The sequence below is a fragment of the Cynocephalus volans genome, chromosome 13 (assembly GCF_027409185.1).
Source record: "Cynocephalus volans isolate mCynVol1 chromosome 13, mCynVol1.pri, whole genome shotgun sequence".
Lineage (NCBI taxonomy): Eukaryota > Metazoa > Chordata > Mammalia > Dermoptera > Cynocephalidae > Cynocephalus > Cynocephalus volans.
In genome coordinates, this window is record NC_084472.1 from 1490585 (window position 1) to 1503334 (window position 12750).

At 35.7% G+C, this 12750-nt stretch overlaps 1 protein-coding gene across 9 annotated transcripts in view; it reads right to left on the reverse strand.

Annotated features, from left to right (window-relative positions):
• CEP192 (centrosomal protein 192) overlaps positions 1 to 12750 on the reverse strand; it is a 132791-nt gene that overhangs the window by 103956 nt on the left and 16085 nt on the right. For 6 of the 9 annotated variants that reach the window (XM_063077295.1, XM_063077297.1, XM_063077296.1 and 3 more), the window contains 6 exons: positions 10631 to 10806; positions 9189 to 9244; positions 6458 to 6578; positions 4806 to 4954; positions 3560 to 3704; positions 2964 to 3091 (listed from right to left, as the gene is read on the reverse strand). In XM_063077295.1, the coding sequence (XP_062933365.1) occupies positions 2964 to 3091; positions 3560 to 3704; positions 4806 to 4954; positions 6458 to 6578; positions 9189 to 9244; positions 10631 to 10806 (775 nt within the window). The remainder of the gene's footprint in view (positions 1 to 2963; positions 3092 to 3559; positions 3705 to 4805; positions 4955 to 6457; positions 6579 to 9188; positions 9245 to 10630; positions 10807 to 12750) is intronic. The other 3 variants (XM_063077292.1, XM_063077293.1, XM_063077300.1) reach the window with 2 other exon arrangements.

Consider the following 12750-nt stretch of genomic DNA (forward strand, 5'->3'; position numbering starts at 1 on the left):
ACTCAATATTGTTAAAATGTCAATACTACCCAAAGTAACTTGTAGATTAAATATGATCTCTCTCAAAATTCCAACAGCCTTTCCTGAAGAAATGGAAAAGCTGATCCTCAAATTCATATGAGATTACAAGCAGCCCCACCCGAACTAGCAAAACAATGTTTAAAACTTTCCAACTTCAAAACTTACTACAAAGCTACAGTAATTAAAACAGTGTGGTACTGGCATAAAGACAGACAAATAGACCAACAGGCTAGAATAGAGTCTCAAACCCTCACATATATGGTAAACTGATTTTCAACAAATTGCCAAGACCATCCAATGGAGAAAGGACAGTCTTTCTAACAAACAGTGCTGAGAAAACTGGGCATAGACATGTGAAAGAATGAAATTGGACCCTTACCTACCACCATATATAAAAAGTAACTCAAAAGGGATCAACAATCTAAATGTAAGAGTTAAAACTATAAAACTCTTAGAAGAAAACAGAGGAAAATCTTCACATAGTTAAAAGAAAAAAAAAAAAAGAATGAGCAAACTCTGAAATGACCCAACTATATAAAGATCTCATGCAAATATTAAGTTGACTCCTAAAGACTCCTTGATAATTTTTTTTCAGTTTTCTCCTTTTTCGTAAGCAGAGCTTTCATCACCAGATGGCACCCATGCACCTGCATCTCTGGCCAACTTACATTACTTTAGTGGAAGAAAAAAAACCTCTTATTTCTAATATACAGTAACATTAAAACAAACAAAAAAATTATTCAAGATGGTAGCTTCTATTTCTGAGTACTGTAAAAGTCACTTAATACGAAAAATGGGCTACTGACCTTGCCAAATCAAGGACACAATAATGTACCTCATGGTAACACAAATCGCATGATCTCAAAACATGGGAAAAATAATCAACTTTTCATGAAATATGTAACATATTTCAAGCCTGACCTACAGGAAGGGGTTTTTTCACCATCCAAGCAATAAAGCCTTGATGATTGTGCTCATCCCACATCTTGTCCCGATCCTCAGCTGCGAGAGGGTAGCCAGCACTGTCCCTCCATACTCACTGCCCTCCCGCATGGCCTCTGAGGAGCTTCACAGGATTCAGCATCAGAGAGCTTCGGAGGCACCTACAGAACCTGGCCTTCTTAAGGATTAAATACTTCTTAGAAGATGGACTAGAAATGGATCATTAGAAATTATGTTTTTACTTAGAAAGAAGTCCAACCTTCAAAACACTTTTAGGATATAATTCAATCAGAACTTGAGGACTTCTGTAGGCTCAATTACCAACACTCTGCTTTACTTTATAGTTACCTAAATATTTATCTTATTTTTCTACTAAGTTTCATGAAGAAAGATTATCTTTGTATGACCTACAATAAGTACTACACCTATCACTAAGAAGGTGCCTGATACTTCTCAGCTGTGAGTCCTCAACTATATTAAAACTAAATATATTCCATTTTTAATGATAGTCATTAATTAGTAAAATGATTACTATAACAGAACAAGGTCCTTAGTCCAAAATTAAATGGCCACAGATTGACATATTTATAAAACTTATCAACTATCACATTTTGACAAAAATCAAGATGACGAATAGATGCTGTCTTTCCTCCTTCCTAATTTGCTACCTCTAATTGGTTGGGGGCTGGAAATCCATTAACTAAATATACTAAGATTATATAATTCTGCATTGCTGACTACACATACACATTGATGATTACATGGTATGAGTAAGCGTCCACAACACTGTCCTAGAACGAAAAATCCAGACACTGAACACCCATCATGGCCACCAAAGAGAAGGGGCTTTGTACTTTATTTGTGCATAACTGGTTCTTCAGTTGAGTTGCAAATTCTTGAAGCTGCTGAATAGGCAACTTCTGGATAAGTAAAATATTCCTGTATACAATAAAGTACTATACTGTAGAAAATAATCACTATAATAGGAGTTCAGACAAATTAATGTAGTTTAGAGTCATTAAAAAGTAAACACAAATTTGACCTAAGACTGGAAAGATGGTTATAATCTGGATTAGGGAAGAAGTGAGAGAAAAAGTAGAAACAGGGATTTGTATGAGAAACATACAAGAATAAAAAGAGATAGATAACATGGATCCAAACTATAACCACTTTAAAGACTATTAATTTGAAACACAGAGAATATTATATATAAGAAACACCATTGTAATATGATTAATCTGGTGGTGGTAAGCACAACAGAGTAGTCACAATACCGCAGATGGAGCAACAAATCAGACATGTGGTAATAAGTACCCTGAACCTGGAACGACGACTAAAGGAAATAAACAGGAAAGAACAAATCTAAGACACAGGCCTGAGTATTTAGCTCTTCTGAATTTCATCTTCCTTAAAAATGACAGTCCTATCACTTGCTGTTTTAATACACTCAAAGGATTACTGTGAGGGTAAAATGACTATCTCTTTCTATAAAAAAGCACACACGCTCCCTCTAAATAGCAAAAATCCCTCTATAATCCAGAGGCATATGTTACTAAAAAGGGGGCAAAGAACAGGTAAGAGTCGGAAATTACTCTAAGTGGCTCTAACATTCAAGCACAGGAAAATTGGGTGTCATTAATAAACAGAAAAAACTGAAAGAATTAAAAACAAATATGCTTGAGCAAGGTAAAAGATGATTAGATTGCTTTTTTATTTAATGACTGAACATTGGGCTAAAGAACTTTACAAATAAACCATCCAAATGCCAGTCAATAAATATTTAAATGTAACAAAATGTATACAATTATACATTTAATATAATCTTAGTGATATCAAAAATACAAACACATAGAAACATTATTAGTAGTGATTTTATGATTTTTCTGTTTTTCAGAAGTCAATAATAATTGTTTCTTTGAAAGAAACTGACATCGCACAAGCACAAAAGACTCTTTATTCTTTTTTGTGGAAAATCTAAAGAAAAGTGCATATAAACTTACTCTGCTATGATCTGGAGCAATAGCCTTCAAACTTTCTGCCCTTCCTTTCTCAATTCTACAAGTACTAGAGGAAAATGGTAACACACAATCTACATGCCTTCTACTATTTCCAGCACGTATGGAATTACCTGAAAAATAAAGAAAAAAAGTTCATGGAACAATGTCAGTTTGAGTAATCTAATGTAATATAACTGCTTCTTGCTAGTCAAATTATTTTATGTAAACTTAATTCTTACCATTCATATGATGAACTTGACAATTTGCATACCAGAGAAAATAAGCACAGGTAAAAAGGCAACAATAAACCTGATAATCTGTTACCATACAGAGAGAATTGATTTCTAATTCTCAAATGTCTAATAGAATACAATCATTAATAATAGTCAATCTAAAAAATATGTATTACAGTATTTCTAATAATATCAATTTACTCAGGTATTATTAAAAGCTCTTTTGAAAAGTTTTAGACTATCTAAAGATTTAGGGAGATAGAAAGGTTAATATATGCTAAATCATACCAAAGAAATGAATTTTTGTAAGAAAGGTAAAGTCAAACATATAATTTAAGAACAAAGGAATCATATTTCAATACTTACGGGTCCCAGGTGGACAAATTATATGGCCTTCCTCAGACTCGCCGTGAGTCATTTCAGAATTTCCTGAGGAGTGTGAACCATGGGAAATCAGAGAGCTGTTATTTTCTGACTGAAATCTACAGCTTAGGCTACTGTTTTCATTTGCCTGTTGAAAGATTACCTTAGCTGTATTAAACAGTAGGGAGCAGAGAGTGCTTTACAGAAGAACTGCAGGTAATAAATGCAGAAAGAATTAGAAAAATCACCATTGTAACCATCAGTATAGTAACTGTTTCCAGGAGGCTTCAGCAATGATACTAAAACCAGTTCATGAAGGGTTATTGGGGAATAGGATGTTCAAATGACCTTGATGTCTCAAAGGGGGAAAGGTACCTTCAAAAGGAGGCATCTGGCTGACACCACCTCAACCAAAATTATCAAAAACAGCCTCACATTGGGACAAACAGACTTTTATGTCTCCTGATAGAGGCTGTGAGAAGGACAAAATTTCTCCCATGTTTAATATGAATCCACACATGAAAAAAAAATGTTTTAATCTGATCTAATCAGGAGAAAGGAAGCAATGAGATACATCTAGGTTATGAGTCATTATACAAAACAAAGAGTCTAGATTTTATAAAATGTTTAATGTCATGAAAGAACTACTCCAAATTAAAAGAAAATAAAGAGATGTAACAACCAAAGGCAAGTGTAATCTTTGATTAAATTCTGGATCAAAAACAATAAAAATAAAGGACATTTTGGGACAACTGGGTCCCAAAATGTCCATATCTGAATATGGACTGTATATTAATTTAAATTACCGTATCAAACTGAGATAACAGAAATTGTGATTATGTAGGAAAATATCCTTCTTTGCAGGAGGTAAATTTCCTTCTTTGCTGAAGCACTGGAGTAAAATGTCATATTACCTGCAACTTACTTTCAAATAATTCACAGAAGAAAGTACTTATGGAGGGAGAAAATGCAAAATGAAAATGAAAACGCAAAGGTGGCAACACGTTAGCAATTGGTTAATGTAGATGAAGGGTGTATAGACATTCATTGTACCATTCTTTTCATTTTCTGTAAGTGAGGGAAGGCTAAGAGGAAGTAGAAGTGGCGGGGGCATTCATATCATCAATTCATATCTCAGAAAAACAGTCCCAAGAAAACCAAAGGTTGAAATTTAATGTTAACAACCAATCAGAGCAATAGTAATTTTCTAATGTCAAATTCCTAAAAAACCGTGAAGATTAGAACATACCTGACTAGGATCACTTGTAGGTAACTTAAAATCTTCTTCTGGAGGTTCCTGTCCTCCTAGGTCTTCATATATCATTCCTGGAATTGCCAGCTGTTCAAAATAAGCCTCCAAATGATCATCATAAAATATTTCATCATCAATATCATCATCTATTGATAAAATAGAGAAAAAAATAGGTAGAACAGGCTTTAAAGAAGTGACTGAACTACAAATAATTTTTAATCAAAAAGGCTAAGCGTGGTGCTGATAACACCAAGGTCAAGGGTTCAGATCCCCTTACCAGCCAGCTGTCAAAACTTAGGAAAAAAAAAAAAAAAAAGGCTGATAAGACATAAGTGAGTTAATAAACTATATGATTTCTTTTTACATTTAACATGAGAAAACTATTATAACTTTAGTCAATTATAAGTCATTATAAACATTTTAATACAAGCTAAATATTTAACCTCTTTGAGAGGACAAGACAGAAACAGACCCTAGCATATTATCAAAACTTAGGATATGATAAATGTGGCATCATAGATCAAAGGGAAAAGAGCAGACTATTCAGTAAATGATATGGCAAAAGATTAACTCTGTCCAAAAGAACAGATAAGCCTATCACGGGAGAAGTAAAAAGGGAGGGAGGGAAGGAGGGAGACACTGCAGTGGTTTTCAATGTTGTGTCACCCAGCTTGGCAAAGGCAAAATAAGAGAAAAACTCTAAATCACAGTAATGGTATTATAAGTTGACACTGACTTTTTCGAGGTTAATTTTGCAGTTAATATTAAGAGCCTTAATAAGGCTCATAAGTTTTGACTTAGCAATTTCACGTCCAAGAATCTAACCTATTAAAAAAATCAAACATCTGATCAATTCAGGTCAAGCAAGTAATTACTTATCCACAATTACACAATCCAAAGAAATGTGAAAACTCCTTTGGCAGCAAAACCCATCCTGAACTGATGTGATGCGATTTACAGTCCCTATTTATCCCACTCAGCTCATGAGCCTGGCCTTCAAAGCCATGAATGCTTTGGCCCCAGCCTACTTTTCTGGGTTTATTTACCAATGAGCCTCCTACAGGTGCTGTAAACCTGCCACACAAAACCACTGGCTACTAAAAACAACTGGCCTGAAGCTGTTCCTGCTTCCTGAAAGGTGCTTCTCCTCCCATATCTAAGGCCTAGCACAGGCCCCACCCTCAACAGGAAGTTTCACAAATACCTTAATTTAGCACCTCCCCTATGATTCCCAAGCACATTTTTGTACCGTTGAGGTATATTTAATACAATCTGAAATTTAGCTATGCATCTAAGGCTGAGGTTTCTGCACTTGGCTGAGGTTTCTTAGGGAACATAGGCTAAATATTTCATTGTTCCCCCAATTTCTTAACATAGTGCTTTATACTAAGTGACACCTTTAGGTGACTACTTTGGACCCTAATGATGCTAAACTGACAGATGAATATAATCATATCTGGATTGATACATAGAAATAAACGTTTAAAATCCCTTCCCTTAACAGAAGTGGCCATTGGAGTGCTGGGAGATAGGAGAAAAAGGGAAAGGCAATAAAACAAAAAGTTGGCATAACAACTACTGCAATAAAGAAAGTAGAATAAAGTGGGGGGCAAGGTAAAGACTAGAAAACACAAGCGAATTTATAGTACCAGAAGAATCTTCCAAGCTTGTCAATGACATAAGTTTCTCATTTTCTAATAAGCTAGCATGGCTTAAGTCACTGTTTGGAGTCTTGTCCTCAAAATGTTTTCCAGTATCGGGCACAACAATCTATAAGAAATAAAGTGGCAAATAAGAAAAGCACACTCACTGCTTTAAGAGCACAGTACAAAGCTACAAAAAGGACCAAGTATTTTCTCAACCTCCAGTGTGCTCGGTATCTACAGATTGTTTGCACATGCTCAGAGAACCTAGTAACACAGCATACTAACGCTCACACAACTAAATTTGAGCAAGGCAGGCTTATGATAGAAGTGAAGACAATAGCAAAATTTGACTCAGAAACCTTTACCTAAGTAACTTTTCATCCATTACACTGGAAAAATTGCCTCCTCTGCTCCTCAGCCCCGGGACAGTGTAAACCCTAAAGGGCACACAGCAGTTTATTAAGCACACTCAAGGTCCAAAATGAAAATATGACGTTCCCCTCTAAGTGTCAATTTTACTTCACAATAATATTAAATACATACAGTCATGCGTCACATAACAAGAGATACATTCTAAGAAATGCATTGGTAAGCAACTTTGTCACTGTGCAAACATCATAGAGAGTACTTACATAAACCTAGACGGTAGCACCTACTACACACCTAGGCCATATGGTATAGGTCCATCACTGACTGAAAAGCTGTTATGTGACACATGACTGTGTTAAAACAATTAACAGCAGCTTAAGAATTAGACTGCAAACTGCACGCTAACTTTTAAGATAAGAACATGGGACCTCAATGCAATTTTACACTTACGGAAGACAGTGCTGAGCTATTCTCATAAATACCTGAGGCACCAGGGACACTGAGGGCTACAGTGACCTATGGTTATTTAAACTAGGAACATGGCAAGTATTAACAGCTGTGGAATATAAGCTCTATGTTTTGGAATTTTTCATAATAAAAAACGGGGAAAATACATATAAGAAAGAACAATATGTAAAACATCACTGCCTTTGTGGTCATATTTGCAATTGAGAACCCATTTACTCTTCCATACGTGGTGCCTTACACAGAGGCCAAATGAACTAAAGCAACCCTGGGAAATGTCTCTGTTCTGATAAGGTGGTATAACTTTCACAGTTTAGACTTAGCAGCCAAGACAGGCAAAGCTAAGTCAAAAAGTCAAATCCAGAGGTAGCTCCCTCTGGTCTCAGTTTCCAAATACATTTATTTTCCCCCTCCTCTCACTTCCCCTTTTTATCAAGCATCTCTTGTTTCCATACTTGTTTTGTTGCTTTCCAGTTTTACCGTCCATTTCTTTTGCAATCAATTATCTCTAATACTTTTACGAAGCCAATTATTCGACTATCCTAAGAAAAGCAATTACCTTCCATAGGGAAAATTTATGTTCTCTCACTTTAGAAACCACTTTTTCCAAATGTCCTCAAAATAAGTAAGTGAGATGTAATTTGTTGTAGGGTAAGAATTAAATTTATTGTTTAAGAAATCACTTTCTGACTTAACTTCACTACACCTAAACTTCCTCTAAAAAGCATCTCCCACACTTCAAACTTACTAGTGGTTACATACAGGGTGAGAATAAAGGGAAGGGTTGACAAACATTTTCTGTAAAGGGCCAGATAGTACTCGTAAATATTTCAGGTGTTGTGAGCTATCCGATCTCTGTCACAACTTCTCAACTCTACTGTTGTATCACAAAACCAACCATAAACAAAACATAACAAAAGCACAGGTCGTGTTCTAACAGACTTTACTAAAACAGGGTGGATCTGGACTGTGAGCTCTGGTTTGCTAATCCTGGCATAGAGAAATAACTTTTACTTTAGACCCGTTTGCAATCATTTTATAAAATAATCTTTTAAATTCTTTTGAAAGTAAAATAAAACAAAAACTGCATCTCCTTTTTATAAGTGTCAAAAGTATTTAGTTTATATTTTTATAAGCAAGTCTCATAAACATAACACAACATGCCTGAAATCCAGGTTCACTGCTTATGTCGGACAAAAACTGCTTCTCTGCTCAGCCTACCTCCTTTTAAAAAGTTCACCTTTTCTTACTTCACGTGGTCCTGGTGGGTTTGTCAGTCATATTCCTCTATCTGTGAGTGCATATACACTCATGCACAAGCAACACATGAAGAAGAGACAAGATCCAGGCTGATAAATCCCTACCCACTCCTTGACACAGTGATTTCCACAGAGGAGGGCATCTGACCCAAGTGAACTCATCAGATTGTCTTGTCTTTTTTTTTAAATTTACCCTAAATGATCATGGTCTTCCTTTTTTGATTACAAACGGTGAGTGTAAAAGCTTGGGTTGTCTACAAATGAAGACAGCTTGCCTATCATTCAACAAATTATTGAGCGACAGCTATGTGCCATGAACTGTTTCAGGCACTCAAAATACAATTAAAAATCATACACACACAGAGAAATCCTTGCACTCACAGAGCAAACATTCTAAATGAAGCCAGCACAGTGTGAAGCAGAGCAAAGAGATGCAAACAGCCCTGACAGCACCATGAAGCCCAGAAAAAGTTTCCTGTGCCAGCACTAAACTCCCATTTTTGCTGCAGCTAGGAAAGCTGGAGTTCTACCATATAGAAGTAGAAGACTTCTAACTAATATTAACACTTAAATATGTGAAATATGAACTTTCACTCCCCTATAACACTCCAGAAATTGATAACTAATATATAAAATTTTACCTTGTGTTCCTTATTATTCATCCATGATCGTAAACAAAAATCAACAGGTGAGTCTGCTTAAGAAAACAAAAACGGAGAGGACAGGTTATTTTATCTACTAATACCCAGTAATACCTAAAAATAGCAAATTAATGAACTAAACATTTAAATAATGTTATAGGAACAAATAAATAATGGTACAGAAATCAAATAATGGTATAGGAATCCATCACTGGTCAGTTAAATTATTAAAAATGTTAGGGTAGTGAATCATAAAAAAATCACATACTTGCCAAAGAACTTAAGTATGAATCTAACCAAGACTTTAGGGCTGGCCAATTAGCTCACTTGGGAGAACACATGCTGGTAACATCAAGGTCAAGGGTTTGAATCCCCACACCAACCCGCTGCGCCCCCCCCCCCCCAAATACTTTAAAGCTAACTTCTGCGTTGTAGAGGATGTGGAGAAGAGAGAAGTAAGAGAAGGGACACTCTGAGAAGCAAACAGACAAACCCAAATACTGGGACAAACTACCAGGTAACTGATCTAACTTATTTTAACAAGGCACTGACATGAGACTACAACTACAAAGTAATATAACGTAACTTTCCTCAGACCGCGATTCAAGCAAATTGATATGGACCTCTGTACTAGATGATAAGAAAAGAATTAAATTTATTAGTTGTGTTAACAGCACTGTGGTTATGTAAGAAAATGTCCATATTTTTAGAAATTTTAACTTAAAAGATATAAATGTGCATTCATTCATCAATCTCATAACACACAATCAAGCAAGACCTTTTGAGTATTGAACTACAGCTTGGAGTTACATGGTATCATACCTATATAAGCCCATAGCATGTAGTTTTTGATTTACAGTTTTAATTTCTTTGAGGAAAGAAAAAGAATGTAGAGTTCTTAAAAGGAATCAGACAGCAGAAACCTGTAATTTTTTTTAAAAAACTTCCCTCCATTTTTATACTTTCTACCCCACATCTAATTTGATAGTAATTTTTCAAATGACTCACCTTTGAGGATTTTGAAAGCATTCACCTAGGTTTTCTTAGAAATGTTCATTTCTTTTAGAATTTATAAGTCAACAGTTATATAAAAGTAAGTTTAGAAACAAAAATGACTCTTGATAAGAATACACATTAACAGGTGGGAAGAAACATGAAAGATGTACTAGAAATAGGCTTCTTGTCTTGAACATAAAGCATGCTGTGGCAATCCAACAGCACCATTTCCAAAGAACAGGAGATTTCACATCAAATCAGTCAAAACAGTTAAGAGACGTTTTCCTATGAAAGTACTGTAAACATGATATTAACAGGTACGTGACAAACCAAAGCATTTTCAGTCTGCTATATGATAGCATAAGATAAATACCAGTCCAAAGACGGGGAAATGAAAAAGAAATTAAAATATATACATTAAGAAACAATTTCTAATAGTATAGTACCTTGTATTTGGTCCAGTGGCAAAACCCTATCAAAAAGATCTTGGCCCTGGAAGGATCCTGTAGTTTTAGCTCGCTCCTCTTCGGTTCTTGCTACATCACTTTGAAAAGCTAACTGTTTCATGAGAGCATTTGACAAATGTTGACTTTTCATATAGTCCTTTTCCCTAGAGATAGAACTTTTATTAGGGAACAAAATAATAATGTTAGCTACCTTGGGTAAATCTTTAAGATATCTATTAATCAGTTATTCACAGACAGCCCCTGACTTACAATGGCTCGATTTTTCAACTTTATGATGGTACAAGAGATACACATTCAATAGAAACCATACATCGAGTACCCACACGACCATTCAGTTTTTCACTTTCAGTACAGTATTCAATACATTACATGAGATATTCCACACTTTATTACAAAACAGGCTTCGTGTGAGATGATTCTGCCCAACTGTAGGCTAATATAAGTGTTCTGAGCATATTTAAGGTAGGCTAGACTGAGCTATCTATGATGTTTGATTGGTCAGGTATATTAAATGCATTTTCCGCTTAAATATTTTCAACTTACAATGGGTTTATTGAGACATAACCCCATCCTAAGTCAAGGAGCATCTGTATTTAATCTCTCAAAAAGAAAAAAACGAATGCAGTGAAAACAAACATTTCTGGGTCCAGCCAGCAACTACAATCTGTAAACACTGTTGGGTATTCTGAGGACTGAATCAATATTTTTGGTCCAGTGATGAGAATGTCATATTGCTACTCTGCCTTTCGAGTGATAAAATGAGTTTTTCTTGTCCCTACTTTTCTATCTACCTCTGCTATTTTACATGTGGATAAAAATATTTTTCCTTAAAGGCAATTTCCCCCCCAAACTACTACAAAAGTTCTTGAGTCTGCAGCAGTTCACCATAGTAAGAGAAGGAGTGGGAATGGAATGTCAGAAAAAAGTCTCCAAATGCAACAAATTCATCATTTGACAAACTAAAAACAAGGCTCAGATTCAGCTAGGATGGATGAAAAGTAAACAGCCCTTCCATATTTCCCAAATCCCAATCTTCTGTGCCTGAAGCAATTCTCCAACCCTAACTACAACTTATTTCCCAGTTTATCCATCTCTTTATTGAGACTGTGGCACATAAAAAACCATTAGTTTAAGTCAAAGGTGCACTCACTGGTAGGTACAGGAAAATTTCACCCTGAGTAAAAGAGAGCAGGGGTAGATAGAAAGACTATAAAATGGATACAAAGTCAAGGGTAAAAGGACAGAAAAAAAAAAAGGGGTGGAGGTGGGGGCAAGATGGTGATACAAAATAAATCAAAAACAAGTCAGGACATTTAATTTCCATATTTTAAAGTCCTCCCCTGATAAAAGCATATAGTATGACCATTAGAACTCTAGGATACTAAAAAGAGTTGAGGGCAGGGCTCTCTAAATTAATGGCACTACCACCACCACCTCTTAAAAAAAAAATCAACTTCCTCACAACTGTAGCCATCCCTTGTTTTTACTAGCCCATGAAAATTTTTCAAAATAAGTCACAAGCTTCAACTTAAAGTGGCAGAAGCAACTTCCAGGAGTCCATTAAAATGATGGCAGGGAGAAGTGATAGCTCAACAGAGATCACACACCCTGTGGTACGTGATCCACCAGCCCAGCAGAGTCCAAGCTGACCAGAAAGGTGGCTCCCCGGAGAGGCCCAAGACCCGAGGCAACCATACACACAAGGCACTAGAGGCCAACTGAGCAGTCACGGAGGTAGCCATACGAAATTGGCAACCACAGCAACATCTTAGTTAGTCATTAGTCTCAAACCGGTGGACTGTGAAACCCCCTGCCACAATGAATAAACATCAAAAAAAAAGATACCAGAAATACAAAACATCAAGAAAGTACACCACCAAAAGTTAATAAATCTCAAACTCTAGATCCTATAGAACAAGAAGCCCTTGAAATGACTGACAAGGAATTTCGAGTGATAATTCTAAGGAAACTGAATGAGATACAAGAAAACTCAGCTAGACATCATGATGAAATGAGGAAAAGTATACAGGATCTGAAAGAGGAAATATACAAGGAAATCAATGTTCTGAAAAAAAATGTAGCAGAACTTGCTGAACTGA